Source organism: Talaromyces stipitatus, genomic scaffold (genome assembly GCF_000003125.1).
Source record: "Talaromyces stipitatus ATCC 10500 scf_1105507295523 genomic scaffold, whole genome shotgun sequence".
In the NCBI taxonomy this organism is placed as follows: Eukaryota; Fungi; Ascomycota; class Eurotiomycetes; order Eurotiales; family Trichocomaceae; genus Talaromyces; species Talaromyces stipitatus.
In genome coordinates, this window is record NW_002990113.1 from 5418144 (window position 1) to 5439664 (window position 21521).

Genomic DNA, 21521 nt, shown 5'->3' on the forward strand with positions numbered 1-21521 from the left:
TCGCTGAAGCTTTCCTAACTATACAGCAATTGAATCTTTGGAGCGACAATTATCTCTCAGATGAAAGAATAAAGGGGCCAGAGCGGCTAAACTGTGAATCTGTTTTGGCAGGCGAGAGACGCAGCCAATGGTTGTGGCCTGAGGCAGCCCACTAGCACCGAGCTAAACACGCGCAAATGCCATAACGGACAGCTTCCCCATCCCAAGTCAAGCTGAAGCGATCGGAAAAGTCAGCCACTCCATCTATCTCAATCGCGTCTTTCTTTTACTTGTACTGTTGCGTGACTGCTTAGATTTCCGTCATCGCATCTCGCCAAACTCGCTGTGTCTGTCGTTGCGCGGCCGAACATTAAGACCAGGGTTGATACAGAGCTGATCTCGACAATCCCGAACTCACCTCCGCGCCGGACAGTCTGTGCTTTCTCAGCGCCAATTCGACCCTCCTCTGCGTCAACATTGTATACTGCGAGCTGACTATTTACCGTTGATACAACTCGCGGGAACTTGCCTTCATGGCCTGGCAGTCTCCTTCTGCCATGGCTGGGAATGGAGGAGGACTTGGGGGTGCGCCAGGTGAGGGGATGCCCAATCATCCTCACCCACAAGGGACCGAATATACATTGCAAGGTATGGGCAGAGCCAAAGAGAGAGACTATCACATGTTTGTCAATTCTTTCCCCGATTCTGATACTTCCAATTAGGTGTTATGCGCTTCCTTCAAACCGAATGGCATCGGCATGAGCGAGACCGTAACGCCTGGGAAATTGAGCGCGCGGAGATGAAGTCTCGCATTGGACGCCTGGAGGGCGATATTCGAACAAGCAAACGATTACACGAATCTCTCGGAAAGCATGTCAAAATGTTGGAGATGGCATTAAAAAAGGAGCGGGAAACGGTCCGCAGCCTACGCAATGGAGAAAAAGTCGACGATATTCGCGACCCAAAGGAAGTTGCCAGGGAAAACTTGAGACATCTACCGCAAAGTCTGTTACCCATATTATTGGCTGTTTGATATCATTGAGCGATGCTAACATTCAACAGCCAGCAAAACGAAGACTGCTTTCTTAGTTCCTGAACTAGAGAACGACCCAGCTCAGGCCGACTTTCGACAAGATGCAGAACGCGAAAAGTCTCGTGTATACCTCAGCAAATGTGCACAAGAAGTTTCATATCATGTCATACCTGCCTCTCACCCGCCGCTGGAGTTCAGCGGTCAGGATTTGCAAGGCAATTTATATGGAGATCAGCAACTACCACAACAAAGTCTTGAGGAGGCATATCACCAACAGAGGCAGAAACAGCAGCAGCAGCAGCAGAACAATGTCATGGTTCGTGAGTCTGCTATACAGAGTCATCAATCAATGCCAGCGAATTATGTGGAGAACAATCGATCAGCCCTTGCAGCTGCACAGGCGGAACGTCGAAACATGGCCGCTCAAACCACAGCAAACAACACCGAAAATTTTACATCCGATGATTTGACGAATAATAAAGGCCACGCAGATGATTCTGGTCTGTCCCGTACTTCCCAAGCCTCTCTTCAGCAGAAATCCCAGGATGCACCCTCAGAGACTGGTGGCTGGAATTTTGAAGAGGCCGCCCCAACGTCGGCCGTCCAGGTTGACACGACATCTCATCATCGACCAGACACAGATGCATTTCCAAAAGCTAACTTTGTGCCTGCGAAATCACCCACTCGCGGATCCCATCGACGCAAGAGCTCAGGCGCCGCGAGGCGGAAAAGCGAAGGCGCTGTAGACAGAGAGTCCGCAGCATTGCAACACAACGTTGACTCTACGTTCAAAGTACGGTTTGCTCTCCGTGGTCATCTGGACGTCGTGCGATCGGTTATCTTCACTGGTGGCGGTAGTCCATCTGAACCTGAGATATGCACTGGTAGTGACGACGGAACTATCAAACGATGGATTTTGCCTGCTTCATACGGAAGTTTTGGGCCTGGAGCCGGAAACGACCTTGATATAACTAGTTATTTCACACATCGCGGCCATGTCGGTGCTGTAACCTCGCTTGCCGCATGTCCTGCGTCGCCTAATTTCTCTAATGGTGGTCGGGCAGTTGGTGACGGATGGGTCTTCTCTGGCGGACAGGACGCTAGCATTCGGGTCTGGGAACGTGGCCGAGTTGATCCTAAAGCAACCTTGGATGGCCATACAGATACTGTCTGGGGCCTATGCATCTTACCTGGTACAGCAGGCTCGATATTCGGAGATGTTTGCAGTAACTACGGTGGTCCTGACCGCATTCTACTCGCTTCTGGTGGCGCGGATGGCCGCATTATCATCTGGGCAGTGAGTGCACCGCCACAAGTCACGTCTCCTCAACCTGGTGCTAGACGAGGAGCTGGAGGTCGTCGAGCCAATTCCATTTCGTCTGGATCCAACTTCCCTTCTTCTCCACAGCCTCACACAACCACAAGTACTGTCTTTAACTATACCATTGTCCATAATATTGTTCGAACCGAGTCCCCATCACCAACCTGTATTAGCCCGTTGTCTCTTGCTGGTGTAAACTTTGTCGTCTCTTATACCGACGCGTCGATCCTTGTCTATGATACCAGAACGGGCGAGGAGGTTGTTGGAATGGCCAGCTTGGAAACCTACGATGGAACACCGTCAACAGGTGTAAACTCTGTTGTGACTTCGACTATTGGTTTTGACGGAACCGCCAGTCTTGACCCGAATCGGGCCTTGACAGAAGAAGAAGCAGTCGTGCACGGAGCAACAGGAACGAGCGGTGGAGTGGAGGGTGTTATTATCAGTGGCTATGAGGATAGGTACATCCGATTCTTCGATGCAAACAGTGGTAAGTGATACACTATATCTCCAAGTTGCCAAAGGAGTCGAATACCTAACGATGTTTTGCATCTAGGACAATGCACGTATACCATGCTAGCGCATCCTTCTGCCATCTCTTCCTTGTCCTTGTCACCAGATGGTCGGGAACTTGTCTCCGCCGGACACGATGCAAGCCTGCGATTTTGGTCGCTAGAAAAGCGTAGTTGCACCCAAGAAATCACCAGCCACCGGTTAATGCGTGGAGAAGGCGTCTGCTCAGTAGTATGGAGCCGTGATGGCCGATGGGTTGTTAGTGGAGGAGGAGATGGTGTCGTCAAAGTATTCTCGAGATGACTGATGATCTAATATCTTGCTACATGGCTCGTTCCTTTTTGTTTCTTCTGATGTCTTCTTACTCCCCTATGATATTCTCTTCTTCGCTTGCATTCGTCAAACCCGACTTTGATCTTTGGATCTATGAGCGAGCATTTGCAACTGGGAGTCGTGTATTTCCACATCTGAGATCGATACGGGCATCTCTATTCTTGTTCTACTCTTGTCGCTGTTTTATTACGAACCAAAACTCGACCTCTTCGAGGATTTCTTGTGAATACATGTATACTTTCTTTCTTTTTACTGTTTAACAACCATGCTTTTAATATGAGAATGAACGCATGTTCACGACCACCAAGGATATCAAAAAGGTTGGTATATCAGGTGCTTCCCCGTGTTTTTGTCCAGGATAAAACAATCCAGAGATTTATACATCACGTGTCCTCCCATTGTCTTTGTGGAGGATATAACAAGTCCAGCAATTGGTATCTCAGGTGCTCGCGGGGTGTTTATCAAGGATATACTAAGTCCAAAGATCGATATATCAAATGTCCTTCTATTGTGTTCGTCGAGGATATAGAAAGTCCAGAGATTCTATACCAGATGCCCTCCAATTGTCTGTGTCGAAGAGTCCGCCGGCCCAATGATTGGGCTTTCGGTGCTCCCCATAGCAAGTCCAAAGGTTGATATACCAGGTGCCCTGCCGTTGTGTTTGTCAGGGCAATTTGTCAACCCTGATAAATCATGCATCCTTGACAAACGCACACAACTTCCCAACCGGGAAACCGGGCAATCGTGTCCCCCTTTTCCTCTCTTCCCCTCTTCTTCTCTTCTCTCTCTCACCATAATTGCAGCAGACAGTCTCCATATACAAATCAAAGAGTCCTTTCCAGCTTCAAATCTATCATCTTTCTCTTGTCTTTTTCATCAAATACCAGCAATGTCTGCACAGGAAAGTGAGCCTTCCTTTGGTGCAAGTGCTTCTGGCGGCGGTGGCCGTTGTAACAACAACTCTGGAGGTCGTGGAGACCGTGGTGGTCACGGCCGTATTACAAAATATCCTAGGAAAAACAACGCAGATGTGGCTTTTGCAATAAAAGAGGCCATGTCGCACGGGACTGCCCTTACATGCAGCGTGCAGTAAGAGAGTTTCTATGGAAAGCGATAGCATGACCATGATACATAGAAGCCGACTCGATAGTAGGGAATGTTCATTGGTCAAGCCGCTGCTTCTACAACCCTCACGGTATGTATGAGTTTAGCACCCATGAAAGGTCATATGATGGCGGAACGTGTCGAAGTTAGCACTCTTTCATAGGCTCTTGAGAATTTACCGGGACCAGCACATATCTTACTACTTAGCTGCCTAGAGAGAATAGAGATATCCACCTAGGTACTCCTGGATATCATGTCATGCCGGCTAACATGAAATTCAGTCTTGGAGACTCCTCCCAATCTCACACTCAAAGCTACCGATGCATCCTAATAATGCTGAATGAATCCGAAGGCAATCTAGTCTCTCGGTCCCCCTGCAATCTTCCAAGAGCTCATCTTTCTAACGAGGACATCTTTCCAACGAAAGTACTGCATAGACACCCACGAGCAGGCGGTGTAGACTACGTGGAACGACAGGCACGTACTGTTGGTGATCGGTGACAGCCTCCTTGCATATGCGTAGCTTCGTAAGCGAAATGACTGCATGACATGTGGTCGAAACTGATAGATCAGCATCTTCTTGGGACCTAGTTGATTTTCTGGAAGCGAAGTGAGTGAGTATCGGGTTGCCATTATTCGAAAGAAGCCAAATGACCGTGAATCGAGATCCGTATAGCCAATTCCTGTCATTAACATGCATGTACTGGGATCAAAGTCGCGCGACGCGTCGGGCATACCTCAATACATGTGCCGTATATTTGCATCACGAACGTCGTCAAGCAGCTACTACTGATTGCTCGGGTTTTGATGTCGTAGGTGCTTCATGTCGATGTTACTGGGTGTGTGGTGAAGATATATGCAGATACGACCGAATAGGGATAAGTTATCAGAGCTAATTACTCGATAAATACTCCATGAATCAAGGTCAAGTTGGAGCTCGTGCAGATACTGGGGTCGATGCCTACGTAACCAGCTGTATGATCACCTATGCAGGACGTAGCCCTATTTGCAAGTTCCCAGACCCGGTTCTGTACACAGTACAGTCTGCCTCGTCACACAAAGACAGCAAGTTCGGCGGCTTCGTAGGCACTCAATCGGATTAGGATATCATAATCCTTTCGTTATAGAAAGATGGATTCACATGATACTCCACTAAACTGCAGAATGAATATTGTCAAATATCATCACTTCTGCTCAATTGAAGTCGCTGTAGCCTCAGTACGTAGTATCCTTCGCAGTCTAATCTCAGCGGCGATAACTCGACAGATAAAGAGGTGACTGTGTTTGCACAGTGCATGAACAAGGAATAAGTGTGCGACGCCGTGTACCTAGTGCGCCAATAGTTCGTTTAAGCACGGATCAGCGAGGCCAATGCTCAGTTCAAGTAGTTGCTGTGTTCATTCGCCCAGTACGTAGTAGACTCAGCATCTGTGATGGTTCCACTTTGTCTCGAATTTGACCTTTTGGCTTGCTAAAATTGAGTTGCCCCTTTTCATGCTGATCGCTCACTGGCTAGCCTTAGCAATTTTCAAGATGATGGATCCAGTCAAATGGGACGCACACAAATCCAATTAAGTTGCTGCCCTGTTGAATGACATCCTTTGCAGAACCCGATACATTCCGTGTGTACAGAGGAGAAAATGTGTGGAGGAAAAATCCAGAGAAGAAAGTGCCGGGTGGAGTCACGGGATTTGTTGGTGATTTCCACGACGCATTTTTGAGGACGGACCATCACTATCACACATCGCGCTTGGGGTTATGGATTCCGATGCTTAGCTTAATATCTCATTTCCCATCTGATTGGCTTGATACAGGGCTGGCAGATCTGACAGATCCATTTCGATGTACGCCAAACTAACATTGTACCGACCATGGAGAGATCGGTACGTAACGTGGAGCCCGGAGTGATGGGTCGAGACGGGGATCGATCAAGGACAGATGAGACTTTAAATAGTCTCACTGCTCCTCTACCGACACCTTCGGTCGGTGACAGTAGCCATGCGTTCGGAACAAGCATTAACTAGTCCTTGTCGAATACGGAGACAGCCTAAGGTCCGCTGCCCACCATGGCTAGCCTAGTGTTCGACTATGTGATCAGACGTGACAATATCGCAGTATGTACCATTAATCCATACTACTTCAACTATCTACTGATGACCATTTCATAGGACCCTAATCATGACCCTAATATCGGTTCCTCTCGTGGTAATGCGAGCTCAACGTCAGGAGAAGTTGTCGAGGGTTTGACAGGTGGTGGCTCAACGTCGAATTCTGCCCTGGTGTCCACTCTACTCCCTGCGCTGGTAATTGCTGGCTTCTGGTTTGGCCTGTTCCTCATCTGTCGCCGTAATCAGCAACGGTGGTACTCACCTCGGTCCCATCTCCCAAATCTCCATCACCAGTAAGTCCCTCTTAATCAATGAAAATACTAAGTAATTCGGTCTTTTAATCTAAGTATGGGGAAGTGAACGGAGTCCGGAGTTACCCCGTGGATTCATCAACTGGTTCGGCGCTTTCTTTCAGATCTCCGATTCACATGTGTTACATCATTCCTCTCTTGACGGATATTTGTTTTTGCGCTTCTTGCGGAATCTTTGTATCATATCGTTCGCCGGTATCATAATCCTCTGGCCTGTGCTGCTACCTGTTCATGCTACCGGAGGCGCTGGGAACACCCAAATGGACCAATTCAGCTTTAGTAATGTGACAAATCCGACAAAGTACTATGCACATGCAGTGATGGGAATGATCTATTTCAGTATGTATACCAAAGAGCCACCGTTACCCCGGGCTATGTACGAATCCTACGCTAACTGAACTCCAGCATACGTATTCTTCGTGGTCACCCGCGAGAGTCTATTTTACGCCAACCTGCGGCAAACCTATCTCAATTCACCAGCATATGTAAACCGTATTTCGTCCCGGACGGTACTGTTCATGTCGGTACCCGAGTCATATAAAAGTGAGAAGAAGCTGCGCCAAGTCTTTGGCGACAGCATTCGCCGTATTTGGATTACCTCGGATTGCAAGGAGCTCAACAAGAAGGTTGATGAAAGGGACAAACTAGCTTACCGCCTCGAAAGAGCAGAGATCAACCTCATTCGCGGGGCCAATGCTGCTCGACTAAAGGCAGAAGCCGTCAGAAAGAAAAGCGGTTTTAATGTATGCGATGATTGCGAGCTGGCAGATCCTCTGACTGACTCAAAGATCAAACGGCCCATGCATCGCGCTAATTTTTTCGGGAAGAAGGTTGATAGTATTCAGTATTATCGTTCCCGCCTGGCTGTAGCTATCAAGGAAGTCGAAGAACTGCAACAAAAACACCGTGATGGAGACGCAAAATATCTCACTGCGGTGTTTGTGGAATTCCAAACGCAGTCAGATGCTCAAGTTGCGTTGCAAACTCTATCCCACCACCAGCCTATGCATATGACCCCTCGTTATACCGGAATAGCACCCCGTGAAGTAATATGGTCTTCTCTGAACCTGAGTTGGTGGCAGAGAATTGTTCGTATTTTTGCGGTGCAAGGTGGGATTGCTGCTCTGATCATCTTCTGGTCTATTCCCGCCGCGATTGTTGGTACTATCTCGAATGTCACTTATCTTGCGAATTTGATCCCATTCCTAGGATGGTTAGCCCATCTTCCTGGATTCATCGAAGGTGTTATAACAGGGTTGTTACCATCTGCCGCTTTGATCTTGCTCATGTCGCTAGTTCCCCCTATTTGTCGACGTAAGTGATCGCCCTTTACCTTTCTGTAGTCTTGGTCTGATGCTAATCATGTCTTAACTGAAGTTTGCGCAAGGAAAGCTGGTCTGCCTTCTCTATCGCGTGTAGAGTTATTTACACAGTCCGCACACTTCTGTTTCCAAGTTGTTCAAGTGTTTTTGGTGACCACAATCACGTCAGCGGCTTCAGCAGCTGTCAGCCAGATCATCAAGAATCCATTATCGGCAAAAGATCTGTTGGCACAGAACCTTCCCAAGGCGTCCAACTTTTATATTTCCTACTTTCTACTGCAAGGCTTATCGATGAGCTCAGGAGCCGTTGTTCAAATTATGAGCGCAGTTATTTTCAAGATTCTATCCGTCTTTTTTGCAACAACTCCAAGGCGCTTATTTAATCGCTGGACGCAGTTGACCGGACTCAGCTGGGGCAGCATTCTTCCCGTATTTACCAACATGGGTGTCATTGCACTGACATACTCCTGCATTGCGCCTCTCATTTTGGCTTTTGCCTTCATTGGGCTCTTTCTCGTTTATCAAGCCTACCGCTACAATCTTCTGTTTGTATACGACCTTGACATTGACACCAAGGGTCTGATATATCCACGTGCCCTGCAGCATTTGCTTACTGGTATTTATCTCGCGGAAATCTGCATGATTGGACTCTTCTCTATCAAAGCAGCAATCGGACCGCTGATAATTATGGCATTCTACACAATCCTTACAATTCTCGCTCACATTTCTCTTAATGATATGTTGAGCCCACTTATGAACTTCCTCCCGCGGTCTCTAGATACCGAGGAGGAAGAGATTCAAATGAATAGGGAAGCAAGAGAAGCCTATCAGCATGCAGTAACTCGTCACGGCCGAATCTGGAAGTGGTTCCACCCCAATCTCTACAGAGACTATGCAGACCTTCGGCGCAAAGTTCGGAGGGATGACATTCAGATCAAATATTCAGCCCAGGAACTAGCGGACGCCTACTACGAGCCTTGTATCACCGCTAAAACACCTCAGCTGTGGATTCCTCGAGATCCGGGTGGGCTTAGTCAGGAGGAAATTCGACATACAAGTACCATCATTCCCATATCCGACCAAGGCGCACATCTCGACGCCAAGAATAAGATTCGGTGGAATAAAGACGACGAAGATTTGCACATGTGGCAGAGAAGAGTGCTATATTAGTTTAACTCTTTGATTCGGGAATCATGTCTTTGTTAATGAGCGATAATTGAGATGATATGAGATAATGAAGCAATTTCTGATACCCCTATTTCACCATCGAAATATGACTAATGCTCTTTACATCGTCCAAAGTGATCTATTTATTAATATTGAGTCACCAAATAATGCTCTGTGTTCAATCAGATATCCCCAAGGTAAAGTCCCTTTCTTGGGTATCTTGTGAGACAAGATGACGTCCAACAAATGATTGAAGTCCTAAACGAACATCTATGCATTTATGATGTTACGGTCACACAACACTTCAGGCCAAGACATAGCTGTTTCTTCCAACAGATTCTATTTCCGCCTGCATTTACATATGAGACATTAACAGGATATGTGGGTATTGTCTACATCATTAGACGTCGGGAAGCGTTTCTTTTATTTATATATATGGTCTTGTTTCATGCCATGTCATCTTATAATGGAGTAATGTGAAGATCGACAAATTGATAGCTGGAATGAACAAAGCACTGCTTGTAAAGTCCCAATATTAGGGGGAAAAACACCCCAAATCCAATTCTTAAAATATAATGAATCAGCCGAAAATTCCGGAGGATATGGATATACTGCATAGGTACAGATCATACACTCCGCGTTTAGTGATATCCATCCCAGTTATGGCGAAGTTCAGGTACAGATCCAGTATGTGCAACGTAAGTCTATGCATACTTGGCCTCTCCACAGTTACAGAGATTTTGGAAATCAGCAGAAACTGCCTTGAAAGCTATTTAAACGGAGCTTCCATGTTCTATCCTCGTTCTCTGGGTCTCCTCAGAGTCAGATCTGTTTCCTTCATCATTTTTTACACTTCTTTACTCTTATTCCCGTCTCAACCCCCATTTAGAAGTGCCATTCCATTTGCGTTCTGTCTACACATTCTCGGTCATTTACAAGCCCCAACTGCGGTCCTGTATACCCAAGAGCGATCAATATGAAGAAATTTGCTGTTGTTGTAGCTGCACTCCTGGCATTCACTGCCAATGCAGCTCCTGTCGATACACCGGAAAGTGTTGCATCCACAACACCTGCTCAATCAACACCCACTGCAGCGCCCTTGGCTGCAACTCAAGTAACTGTGCTTTACGACACAACATACGACAACTCCTCATTCCCTATCAGCAGTGTGGCATGTTCCGACGGCCCCAATGGCCTCGAGGGTAAAGGCTACAACACATTGGGCCAAGTACCAAATTTCCCTTACGTCGGAGCAGCTCTTACTATCACGGGTTGGGGAAGCCCTAATTGCGGAGCCTGCTACAACATTACCTACAACGGTGTCTCCCTGTATGTTATGGGTGTTGATGCCTCAACCAATGGATTTGTCGTGAGTCAGGCGACATTGGATCGATTGACTGGCGGTCAGGCTGTATCTTTGGGCCACATCTCTGTGTCTTATGATGCAGTTGATTCTAGTCATTGCGTTACTTGATGAATCTTAATGGTTGCCCACACAGAGGCAAAGGATCAAGAAAATTGTTCGAAGCTGGTCATGTGTGATAATGATCTTGTTGATCTTGGCTGGGATTAATCATGGCTACTACTTACAGTCTATCTAGCTAGTTAGGTAATGAAGCTATAGTAACCTTGGAACCGAGTTATATCTGTTACATCCATGTATCCATCGAGGCCCCAGTATCCAGGTACACTCTAAAATCAAATCTCTTGAATCAAAATGCCTGCTTAGTTCGGTCATACGCCGCTTACGAGATACCTCTGCATAGTAAGAGATCGTTATGCCCATTCTTACTCAAGTTCTTCAACAGTTTCCCCGGTGGCGTATATGCCGGGGGAGTTTCAATGGTCCTGGCTGGCGAGCGGATATTTTTGAATATGAAGAGAAGCAGGATGGGGCCCCTTATTCTGACGGTTTGATTTTGTCTTGCCAAAAAAAAAAAATAGCCCACGACAGGTCAATCATGAGAGATGAACTGGCAGTGATACTAACAGCGATGAGGAATCGAGCCTTCCAGAAAGCTGAAGAAGATGACGACGATGATGAAGCTGAGGTACATGATAAGACGAAGAGAAGGTGTCAAAACTTCTTTTCGAGAATGAAAAGATACATCCCTTGATGGTGACTCTCAATTCTGAAACCCAGGCCACTAATACGTCCACTTTCTGACTAGGTTCTCATTGTCTCATGTGTTGGCCCTCAGCATGCAAGGATCCTTCACGCTTGTATGCATGGTGTCAATCTGATGATTTGACAATCGCCCATCTACAACTTCAAGGAGAGAGACGCTGTTATCCTGAACTGGTCTTCGACATATCTCCTAAGCAGGCCAGTCGAAGAAGTTGTTACCATTGATAATGTATCCTCGAATTTGGGGGAATATGATAAAGGTGATACCGTACAGGAGTTCGCGGCCCTCGACTTGGAGCTGTCCACCCATACCTAAGAACATTCATTTTACTCATGCTGGATTGACTAGCTTGAGAAGAGTCGAAATAGATTGAATAGAATGCAACACTAATGAATCAATTGATGACGATCTCCTAACATACTATCATCCCGCGAAAAATGTAAGAGAACAGTAAACTTTAGATCACGCAGTTGAATTACCACCGATCATCATATCGATCCTCATAACGTCGTTCATCGTCGATGATTTGCTCGTCTTCAATGAATCGGCGCTCGTCCTCGTAACGTCTCTCGTCATCATAGCGCCTCTCATCCTCGTATCGTTCCTCTTCAAAGCGTCGCTCATCATCATAACGCCGTTCATTTTCATAGAGAGCTTCCGCTTCATAACGCTCATCGCGTTCCCGTTGAATTTCGCGCTGCTCTTCGTATAATTCTTCACGTTGAGCTTCAATTTCACGCTCCTGCTCGCGTTCTCGCGCGTGTTCGCGTTCTTGCAGACGTTTCTCTTCTTCTCGCCATTCTTCTTCTTTCTCCTCTTCCTTATCTACGATATTGTACGGCGATCAGAGGTACAGCTCATCTGTATGGTTTCGAACTATGGAGGTAAGTGGACTTACGTTTATCATGCTCGTGCATTGCCCAAGCACCTACAGCTGCACCGAGAACGCCTCCACCAATACCTAGCGCTAAGCCGTGGCTCTTTTGCTGTGCTGGTGCTGGTGCTGGTGCTGGACTACCGTATCCGTGAGGAGGCGGAGTGCCGTAGCCTTGAGAAGGAGGCGGGCTGCCATAACCTCGACCACCTGGAGAAGGACTGCCATAGCTAGGGCCTGGAGGAGGAGGACCACTATAACCACGGCCAACCGGAGGAGGTGGACCACCGTAGCCAGGGCCTGGGGGAGGAGGACCACCATAACCACGGCCACCCAGGGGTGGAGGGCCACCATAGCCACGTCCGCCTGGAGGTGGAGGACTGCCATAGCCGGAGCCTGGAGGAGGGGGGCCACCGCCATAACCACGGCCACTTGGAGGTGGAGGACCACCATAACCAGGACCCGGGGGAGGAGGACCACCGTAGTTTCCGGGCCCAGGAGGTCCCCCAATATCTCTAGTTCCAGACCCATGGTTTCCGGGAGGTACTTCAGGATGGTGCCATGACCTCTGACCGGTGCGCTCATTAATGAATATGTACTGATTCTCTTCCGGAACCCATTGAGCTCTCCAGTCGGGTGGTAGAGGCGGATGGCCGTGATCTTGGTGAGAGTATTGGTACGACATGACTATTCAACTCCTTTTTCTTGTCTCCCGCGCACTCCCAGACTGAACCGCCTGTGTTCTGTCTTGATGTTCTGGTTCCAAATGAATATTGCAAAGTTAGACGTAGCACCGAAGCAGGACAGTAATCCGGTGTACGGAATAGTCAGCGATGGGAGTGATAGAAAGGCAGAAGAATTCGGCGACAAGGGGAGCGCGGGGTATGACTTATTCACTATCAATCAACTAACGCCAGCAATATAATGACTTGCTTAGTACCTGCATACTAGGTTACTTTCGTCGTCAGCGTTGCTTATTTCCTTATCCACCCGACATCCTTGAGCTTGTCTAAAACAATCATTTGACTAATTTAGACACACGTTCGACAGCCGGCTTGTGATTTGACTGACTGACCAGCGCCTAAGCCCAAGTCCCTAGCCCTCTGACCATCCAACTGTTCCGCCGGTGTCTTCCGTGACCCCTGGTATTTAAGCCACTGTTCAGGCTAATGGAGGGGCTGGTTCCACTTTCGAATCATTGCCAATTATCCATATCAGTACGGAGTATGTTTCATCGAATCATCAATATTTGTCGCAAATCGCGATGGATATTCGTACTGCCTCGTGTGGTGGCTTTTTGCTTCGGTGCAGAAATGCGCAAAATCTATGAGGACTGAAAGATATACTCCCTAGTAAAGGGTGTTCTCATGATACGAGTTGAGTCTAGGTTTCTATTGGTGCCTGATGGATCAGGCGGGAACTCGGATATTCAATAAGCCGTTCCGGTGCAGTCAACGATTTGTAATAAATGGCTGACTAATGGCGACTTTCCTCGTGTTCATCCTGACTTCGCTCAATCATTCCCACACATCTCTTTGGGCGAGTCCTAGACGACACCGTCAATAATGCGTGCCACCGATAATGACGAAGCAGACAATTGGTACATTGTGCAAGATCGCCGACAGCGCAAACGGATCCAAGATCGACTAGCACAGCGTGCCAGACGTAAGGAGCTCCGTCGCAGCAATTTTGCGGATGTAAATTAATGTCAAAGCAGGAAAGCGGCTGCCCAAGTAAACGCGGTCATCTGAGCATGATGATATGTCCGGATAGTACAGACATCTCTATCGCATCGCCATCAGCTACTAGCAGTGCGACATTGAGAGCAGAAAGTTCTCTTGGTTCCAACTCATCTATTTCTTCGTGGATCCCGGTTCAACCGACCAAGGGAAACCCTGTAGAGATAGAGTTGCCTATGTCCGTTTGGACGGCTCTTTATCTGAACGGCTCCATGATGGGACTTGCTTGCTCAACCGCTTATCCGGCCAAATCACGACCTGTAGATCCAAGCATCCCTAGCACACTACATCCAACACCACTACAGCTGATTACTATCCATCCTACGTGGATTGATCGCTTTCCTTTCCCCGGAATGCGTGACAATTTGATCAATGCCATCAGCCTTGTGGAAGAAGAGGATTTTTTGCGCGATCTGTTTTGCATGAGTAGTTTCCAGATCAAGCCTGGCGGCGCGCCCTGGGATCCAAATGCTTGGATCATAGGTAAAGAATTCCATGTAAAATGGGGATTTCTGTTTGCGGAGCCATTATCAGAGTCTATTTGACAGCTAGCTCTACTTTGCTCTGAGCATGACAGCATGAAATCGATGGAAATGGCGATCTCTCGCCAGCTACGCGGTGATACGAACCGGGCTCTAATATGGGAATTTCGGGAATACTAATTAATTAATTACTCGCCTAGAGGTGGACTAGAGTATTCCGCTAGAGAACGTACACGGCTCATGGGCTATATCAGGCCCATCCCGACTCGCTCCAGCAAGAACCCTTCCGGCCACTCTTCATCTCTGAGCGTCACCTCCCTTGATTGGTGGTCTTCTGGATTCCAGACGAAACTGATTCTGGTTGGCTTGGAGTTCTCCCACTGCTCTTCATCTCCAAACTTTCGTGCATCCCTACGTCGTTTCTTTTGTCGGGGAGTATAGCATTTCCCCTTGATTTCACCCACGCGGCTTTCTGGATACTTCCAGCCGGATAACCGTAAGGTCCATGAATTTTCCTCTGCATGTGTCCAACATGCCTAAGATTCTCAGTGGCCTCGATTGGTCACCCCGTGTGTTTGAATATATCCATTTTGTCCGCTTTAAATTCATCGGTACAGAGACAAAACAGGTCCACGGACTAGAGTGATCCGTATGCCACCATGCAGCTTGTTCATCGCTACTAATGTATTCAATAAACGCATTTAGCCATTTTGTGACCCCTTCATCGGAGAGTGAATTTGGTATACGCCCAAAGATGATGCCTATTTTGGAGGAAAAAAGTATAAGGTCATCTATTAGACGCTTTGCTGGAAATGCGTCGAGGGTATCCTGAGCAGTCACTTCAAACTTTTGTCGGCATATCTGATTCGGCGTTGGGATCAAATGGACTTCGTTGGAATGTACGAAGATGCAGTTTTCATTCAGAGGGCCACTCCGTGGATGAAAATCCGGTCTTGGGTCCTTTGATGCCTTAGAACCAGGGCATTCGCTATTCGCCGATGCGATAGATAGCATTATGTAACAGCGCAAATTATGAGTCGGTTTACCAGTGAGGGCGAAAATTCATGTCAACAGAGTGGATGCATAGATGTCCTTGGATGAGGTTTCTCGTCGTCATGCAGCAGGCTTGTATCTTTCATAGAATCGAGAAAAGATACTTCGTCATGGGAAGGATTCCCGACACCGGCATTTGTAGTCAATCGTCTGAATGCAGCTGAATGCCCTTTTGATTGAGCAGTTACATTGTGAACAAAGATTTGGGCTGCGAATGATCGTTCTGTAGGCAAATCGGACGTGTCATACCACATGATTCAGTCTCAGGGCTGTGATTCAAAGAAACCGGGATAGTTTGATAGATCCAGCGGCAATTTGAAATACGTAGTACCCGACTGCAATTCAGACGATACAAATGTAGGTGGCCCCCATTTGTCTCCGTGGGTACTATACAGAACTCATACTAGGGTTAATGCTCAACAATAAGATACTGAGACGTTGCAGTAGATATTTTCGAAATAATGTATCCTCATTTACTATACAGGATTGATGATCCCTGCTGATGCATGAAGACGGTGTATTTTGCTATGACTCATTGCCTCAGAACTATTTATGTATGAGAGGAAAGATGGAAGCGGAGTCCCAAAAAGTACTAATTACTTGCGCCTAAGGACTTGCATCCGATCTTTACTTTCATACTCTTTGATCATCCAGATCAACTCTGAAAACATCTCCATTCAACTCGTATTCATCATTCGCTTCGGTATACGTCCCAGAATGCCCCCTCGAATTAGCGTCACAAACGACATTCGCGCCGTCTCCAATCTCTTTACATTGGCTTTTCGAGATAGCCCACCTACTGTATTCGTGCTACGAGATCGCGATTCAACATGGCCAGTGTCTAGCATTCCACTAGACATCCTTGGTCCGAAAATGGTTGAATGGACGACCTACAAACAATCAATGGGTGGAGAATTGGTTGAATCCGATAATTTCGCGGCCGCTGCGATATGGTATGTCTCGTCTTATTTTCTTTGGCAAAAAGTCTACCTCCCTGAAATGCTACTGATCTTATGAGTGAGCCAGGTTTCCTCCCGGTGCTGAACTACCTGCGAGCTCGGAAGATGACGAGAAAATCCGTCAGTTCAGAGCAATGGCGGCCAGAGCCAAGAAAGAATTCTTGAATGGCAAGAAGTACTGGTATTTAAATATGATCGCAAGACATCCCGAAAGAAAGGAACCAGGTTCGGAGTGACCGTCCGGAAATCGCAAACCAACCGAAAACAAGCTAACTGACTTTTGCAGGTGTCATACGTGCTCTTTTTGAGCCTTACATCGCCCGCGCCCGAGAGGAGGGTGCGACCATCTGGCTCGAAGCTGTTAGCGAACATAGCAAGCAGGTCTATGAGCATTTTGGTTTCCGGACTGTTGCAACTATGCGTATGGGAGAAGGAAAGGCTTCTCCGGACGGCGAGTTACAAGATGGTGGTGAAGGAATTCTGGTATATGCCATGATCCTGGAGTGAGCACAAGTGCATTGATTCTTGGTGATACATGAACAAGTATATTCATCTCTGACGTCGTGATCATTCCTGTACACTCGCTGCGGCCATGACGAAATTCCCAAACTCATCAATGTCCGATAGCCAAAAATCAAGACTGCCGTCGTTTTTGAGATTATACTCCAGAAGATTTGCGTATGTCAATTTTGAGGTTGGGTAGTGAGGCATGACTCTGTGACATTGCAGCTCATATTCCCTCACCCATTCTGATTTCGAGTCTGCTTGCCATAGATTTCGTCCGCTCGGCAGGCGACTGTTGAGAAGTGCTTCCCCGGTACAATTATGGAATAGCACAATAGCTGGGTGTATATCGAAAAACAATGGCATAAGGCATAAGAATAGAGACGTGCTGTTTACAGAATAATTAGTAATAATGAGAAGATAAGGTAAATGATTGGCAACATTAGGCAGGATTTCTCACCGGAACTTTGACTCCATTAGAATCCAGTCATGCCAGTCAAAAATGTGAGGTGGAGGATAACTTTTCTCGAGTCTAGTCAGATGAACTGCAAGCTCCTGTCACAAAGTTAGCCCTTAAGTGAATTGTGCCTTAACGTATACCATAATCGGGGTACCTACCAGCATTGTTTGCACCAGTGGAACATCAAAGTTGGTTGCATTTTCATTCTTTTCAAAGATACGGAGAATGAAATATATGGCTATGGCCTGAAGAGCAGCAAGGGTTTGATTAAGGTCATAGCTATGATACTGGTTAATGATTAGCATTTCCCGTACGACATCTCTTTGCCAAAGATGGTGCAACAAACCCCCATCAATAATCTCTCTTGCTCCATTCTTATCGCTCGCCAAATCTGGAGAACATTGTCTCTATTCTTCATAGTGAACATTTGCAGAAGTTCATTGCAAACAGCCAGTGGCCCTGTCTTGATTCTCTGTCTGCATCTCAAGTCCCCAGAGTCTTCAAAAAGCAAATGGGGGTGAATAAAGGGAGGATTCTGGCCGCGAAGCATCATAACGGGGTACGAGCGGAGAGTGCACAGAAGATAACGCTGTATCAGTGGTGACTTTTTGTTGCTAATGTTTTCCGGAACGAATAGCTTCAAAGGCCCTGGGAACAGTGTTGCTGAATAGAGGAGATCTTGGGAGACGGAATCAGGCCCATCAAAAGACCCAGAGTTTTCAACAGCCGTCCGGTCTCTTTGGTCATGTGTCGCTCTATCGAAAGAAGTTCTGTGAAGATTGACTGGATAGGACTCATAATTGTAGTAATCGTTGTATTTAACGATCCCCGAGTCAGTGACTTGTTTGGCGGATTCCAGAGCATCATTAGATTTCAGGAAACTAGTTTGTGTCTTCCTTGATTGCAATTGATACCGAGTATGAGAGCCAGCGGCATAATCACATGTAAGACCACGCATAGAGCACCGAGAACAATGCGGAAGAGCAGCATCGCAACGTGCTTTTGCTTTAGTACAAGCTTGACATGCTCGCTTTCTAGAGCGCTCGCGTCCGATGGACTTTCGACAGTATGAAGTGTGTCGAACCAGAGACTTCTCTATACACGTATTAGCATTTTGAATGAAATTATACGAGACGTAGAATTTTGATACGATCATAAAAAAAAGCACACTCACTATTTGTAAATATTTTTGCGCAAATAAGACATGAGAGAGCTTCTGACTTTGGCGGCTCTAATACATCCATCTTGCTGGCCCCTTCGTCCGCGCCGGTGAGATGCTGCGTCATTGATGCTTGAATAAGGAACAAATGTATTATCGATAATACTCTGAGTAGTAATCAATTGTGCATTGTGAAGTGCAATGTATGGGCGAATCCTCTGCTGTGCCGAAGTAAGTCGAGGTGACAACGGAGTTCCGTGCAGGCTGAGATTATTTCTCCAGTGGATTACTAATGCCATTTTCAACATCACTTTTTCAGTGAAACTACTTTTAAAACCTACCATAATAATACATCAAAATAATCGGGAACAACTAACTACATCAAAGATATCAAGAAGGGTCTGCGATATCGTGATAGGCATGGTCTCATTGCTCGCCCGACATACACAATCATTATCTTCTGAAACCAACTGCCTGTTCCACCGAAACGAGCTCAATTTGCAATTTGGCCCCTTTGGCCCATGGATTGCCATTTTCAGAGGATCATCCGAGTGTTTGTAGAATCTTCATCAGCGATTACCCAAAAATGCTTGCCAGGAAAATGACAAATTTCCAACACACTGGTTGCGGTGGTACGAATGCTTCTTCGCATGTAACGTTAATCGGGTGTAATTTGCCCCAGAGAGAATTGGTACTTTATCTGTATCAGCGTGTATTCGAAGCCCCTGAATACCTTCCGTGTCATAAGCTCATCTTTTCAATCAAGATGGAGAGGGCAGGGTTGTGTGGGCAATGTCTCAGGGTTGTAGGAAGCCGAATATAGCACGGAGGGACATATAGTAACCTTGCTTCGTAGAGAATGCTTTCTATGATGATGGACATGTTACAACGTGTTATACCTTGGGCGATGGGAGCACAGGCACAGACTCAAGGCTGTGCGTGTGCCACTACTTGAAAATCTTAAGCTAACAAATACACAATCATATGAAAACCGGTATTAACAATCAAACTGTTAAGTGAAATGATATATAAAGATGCGACAATGCGTATCTCCAAAGCGGAAGGGCAAGAACTCCCGAAAGAATAAGCCCAATATTATTTCTGCCTGGCCGCCAGCATGGCTGCATCACAATCAATAGTGGTATTACAGGCCAACAACACAAACGACACTCGGAGGGACCTTGAAGCTCAAAAGACCTGCTCATCTTCCGAATCTATAGAAGAGTTGACGATCTCAGAAGAGAATGATGACCCTGGGCTACAAGACAACTCCAATGTCCCTCGCCTTCCGCTCCTCAAACTGTTCTGGTTCTTCTTCTACAATTTCGGTCTCTTTGCCTGGGGTGGACCTGTAGCTCAAATTGCACTCATCAAAGAAAAACTGGTGGTGAAGGACAAATGGATTACGCTCACCAGGTTTCAACGTGTCTTCTCCGTCTATCAGGCACTCCCTGGACCAGAGGCCACAGAGCTATGCATGTTCTTTGGTTGTCTATCTGCTGGTCAGCTTGGAGGATTCGTCGCCGGTATTGCATTTATCTTGCCGGGGTTCATCCTTATGCTTACAGCTTCCTACCTGTACTCATTGGCAGGGCTGGAAAACAAATATTTCAATGCATCATTTCGCGCTGTTCAACCGGTTGTCGGGGCTATGGTGAGTCGTTCATGATTCTCATGCTGTCCAAACATATAGTTAATGATGGATCCATAGATCCTTCGAGCTACTCATATTATCGCGGATCATTCGGTTATTGACCATAGCACTCGCAAGATCAAACCTATCCTGGTCGTTGTTGCCCTCTGCACAGCACTCAATAGTGCCCTTCACATCAACATGTCTGTGGGCTACGATTTCTGTACTGTCTGGATTTATGAAAGTCTCGGCTGATTGGTGGATTTTCACATATAGGTTTATTTCCCTTGGCCTTTACGGGATTATATACACATTCGCAGCACACGGAATGTGGATAATTGCTGTCATCTCATTTGTCCTACAGTATGTCGTCTACGGAATTTATGTCCATTTCTACGGCGTCCCATCGCCAATGTCCCTTGCACTTGGTATAGCAAAGACACCTAGCCTTACGCACCTTTTTGTCCTCGGACTAGTTACCGGGTGTATCTCCTTTGGCGGTGCATACACCGCTATACCATTAATTCAGGTTGAGGCGGTTTTAAGGGGCGGATGGCTGCCGGTGCATGTTTTTCTGGACTGCATCGCTATTAGCAATGTCTTACCTGCCCCTCTGACTATCTTCGCAACATTTGTGGGATTTCAAGGTGGTCTGGCAGCCGGTGGGCTTGGGAATGCCTTTGCTGGTGCAATACTCATTACTTTGGGGATATTGGCTCCGTGCTTCATCTTCACAATTGCTGGACATGAACTGTTGGAGAAGTTGGTTCGCAATAAGGTTAGTTACCTGCCATATCCAACTACTATAACATTGTAAACGCCCTGGAAATTGCTGATTCTTAAATAGCTTCTCTCCCATTTTTTTGACGGGCTCTGTGCAGCTGTCATTGGCGTGATAACTGTGATAGCAATTCAGATGCTACAATCAAGTGTAAGAGGCACCCACAATGTGTCTTCTCCAGATACCTCTCTTTCCGACTCTTTGCAGAGTCCTCTTGCGGCAGTAATTTACATGTTGGCGTTGGGAGCTCTCTATAAGTTCACTAATAAATACACACCGCTGTTGCTTGTAGTAGTCGGCGCCATTGCCGGGCAGTTCCTGTTCTTCTGAGGAATGTGGCATCATGACTATTGAGAAAGATTGAACAGAAGGAGGAAAAATATTGGTCATGTATGGAATGGGCGTGGCAATAAGATAACCTTGGAAAGATGAACACAGCCTACGATCAGAAGGCATAAAAAAATAGCTGATCGTATAATACTCATTATCCAAGTCAATGGTCTGACTAAAATTATTGCAAAGTAACGAACACCTAGTATAAAGATATATATGTCCAT

At 46.6% G+C, this 21521-nt stretch overlaps 7 protein-coding genes across 7 annotated transcripts, besides 1 other annotated feature; 5 read left to right on the top strand and 2 right to left on the bottom strand.

Moving 5' to 3' along the window:
- Window positions 1-512: 512 nt before the first annotated feature.
- On the top strand, window positions 513-4188 carry TSTA_079450 (cell differentiation and development protein Fsr1/Pro11; the record flags this gene model as incomplete). The annotated part of the gene is made up of 4 exons (XM_002341936.1): window positions 513-627; window positions 702-983; window positions 1042-2823; window positions 2890-4188. The coding sequence occupies 4 exons, from the start codon at window positions 513-515 to the stop codon at window positions 3147-3149; spliced, it is 2439 nt and encodes an 812-aa protein (XP_002341977.1). The 3' UTR covers window positions 3150-4188.
- Window positions 1281-1316: a microsatellite.
- A 2111-nt stretch (window positions 4189-6299) lies between the features above and the next one.
- On the top strand, window positions 6300-9194 carry TSTA_079460 (DUF221 domain protein, putative; the record flags this gene model as incomplete). The annotated part of the gene is made up of 5 exons (XM_002341937.1): window positions 6300-6397; window positions 6452-6684; window positions 6749-7041; window positions 7108-8016; window positions 8080-9194. Exons 1-5 carry the CDS (start codon window positions 6350-6352, stop codon window positions 9192-9194), a joined length of 2598 nt encoding a protein of 865 aa, XP_002341978.1. The 5' UTR covers window positions 6300-6349.
- Window positions 9195-10167: 973 nt separating this feature from the next.
- On the top strand, window positions 10168-10733 carry TSTA_079470 (heat-stable 19 kDa antigen precursor, putative; the record flags this gene model as incomplete). Its single annotated transcript, XM_002341938.1, has 2 exons — window positions 10168-10623; window positions 10650-10733. The coding sequence occupies 2 exons, from the start codon at window positions 10168-10170 to the stop codon at window positions 10731-10733; spliced, it is 540 nt and encodes a 179-aa protein (XP_002341979.1).
- A 992-nt stretch (window positions 10734-11725) lies between these two features.
- Window positions 11726-12879, bottom strand: TSTA_079480 (collagen alpha chain, putative; the record flags this gene model as incomplete). Its single annotated transcript, XM_002341939.1, has 2 exons — window positions 11726-12145; window positions 12219-12879. The coding sequence occupies 2 exons, from the start codon at window positions 12877-12879 to the stop codon at window positions 11796-11798; spliced, it is 1011 nt and encodes a 336-aa protein (XP_002341980.1). The 3' UTR covers window positions 11726-11795.
- Window positions 12880-16116: 3237 nt separating this feature from the next.
- Window positions 16117-17031, top strand: TSTA_079490 (uncharacterized protein). The gene is made up of 3 exons (XM_002341940.1): window positions 16117-16421; window positions 16495-16652; window positions 16714-17031. Exons 1-3 carry the CDS (start codon window positions 16186-16188, stop codon window positions 16932-16934), a joined length of 615 nt encoding a protein of 204 aa, XP_002341981.1. The 5' UTR covers window positions 16117-16185; the 3' UTR covers window positions 16935-17031.
- On the bottom strand, window positions 16995-18849 carry TSTA_079500 (uncharacterized protein; the record flags this gene model as incomplete). Its single annotated transcript, XM_002341941.1, has 6 exons — window positions 16995-17142; window positions 17172-17236; window positions 17550-17670; window positions 17706-18174; window positions 18306-18486; window positions 18613-18849. 6 exons carry the CDS (start codon window positions 18847-18849, stop codon window positions 16995-16997), a joined length of 1221 nt encoding a protein of 406 aa, XP_002341982.1.
- An 818-nt stretch (window positions 18850-19667) lies between these two features.
- On the top strand, window positions 19668-21469 carry TSTA_079510 (chromate transport protein, putative; the record flags this gene model as incomplete). The annotated part of the gene is made up of 4 exons (XM_002341942.1): window positions 19668-20204; window positions 20262-20386; window positions 20460-20961; window positions 21031-21469. 4 exons carry the CDS (start codon window positions 19668-19670, stop codon window positions 21292-21294), a joined length of 1428 nt encoding a protein of 475 aa, XP_002341983.1. The 3' UTR covers window positions 21295-21469.
- Between the last annotated feature and the right edge of the window lie 52 nt (window positions 21470-21521).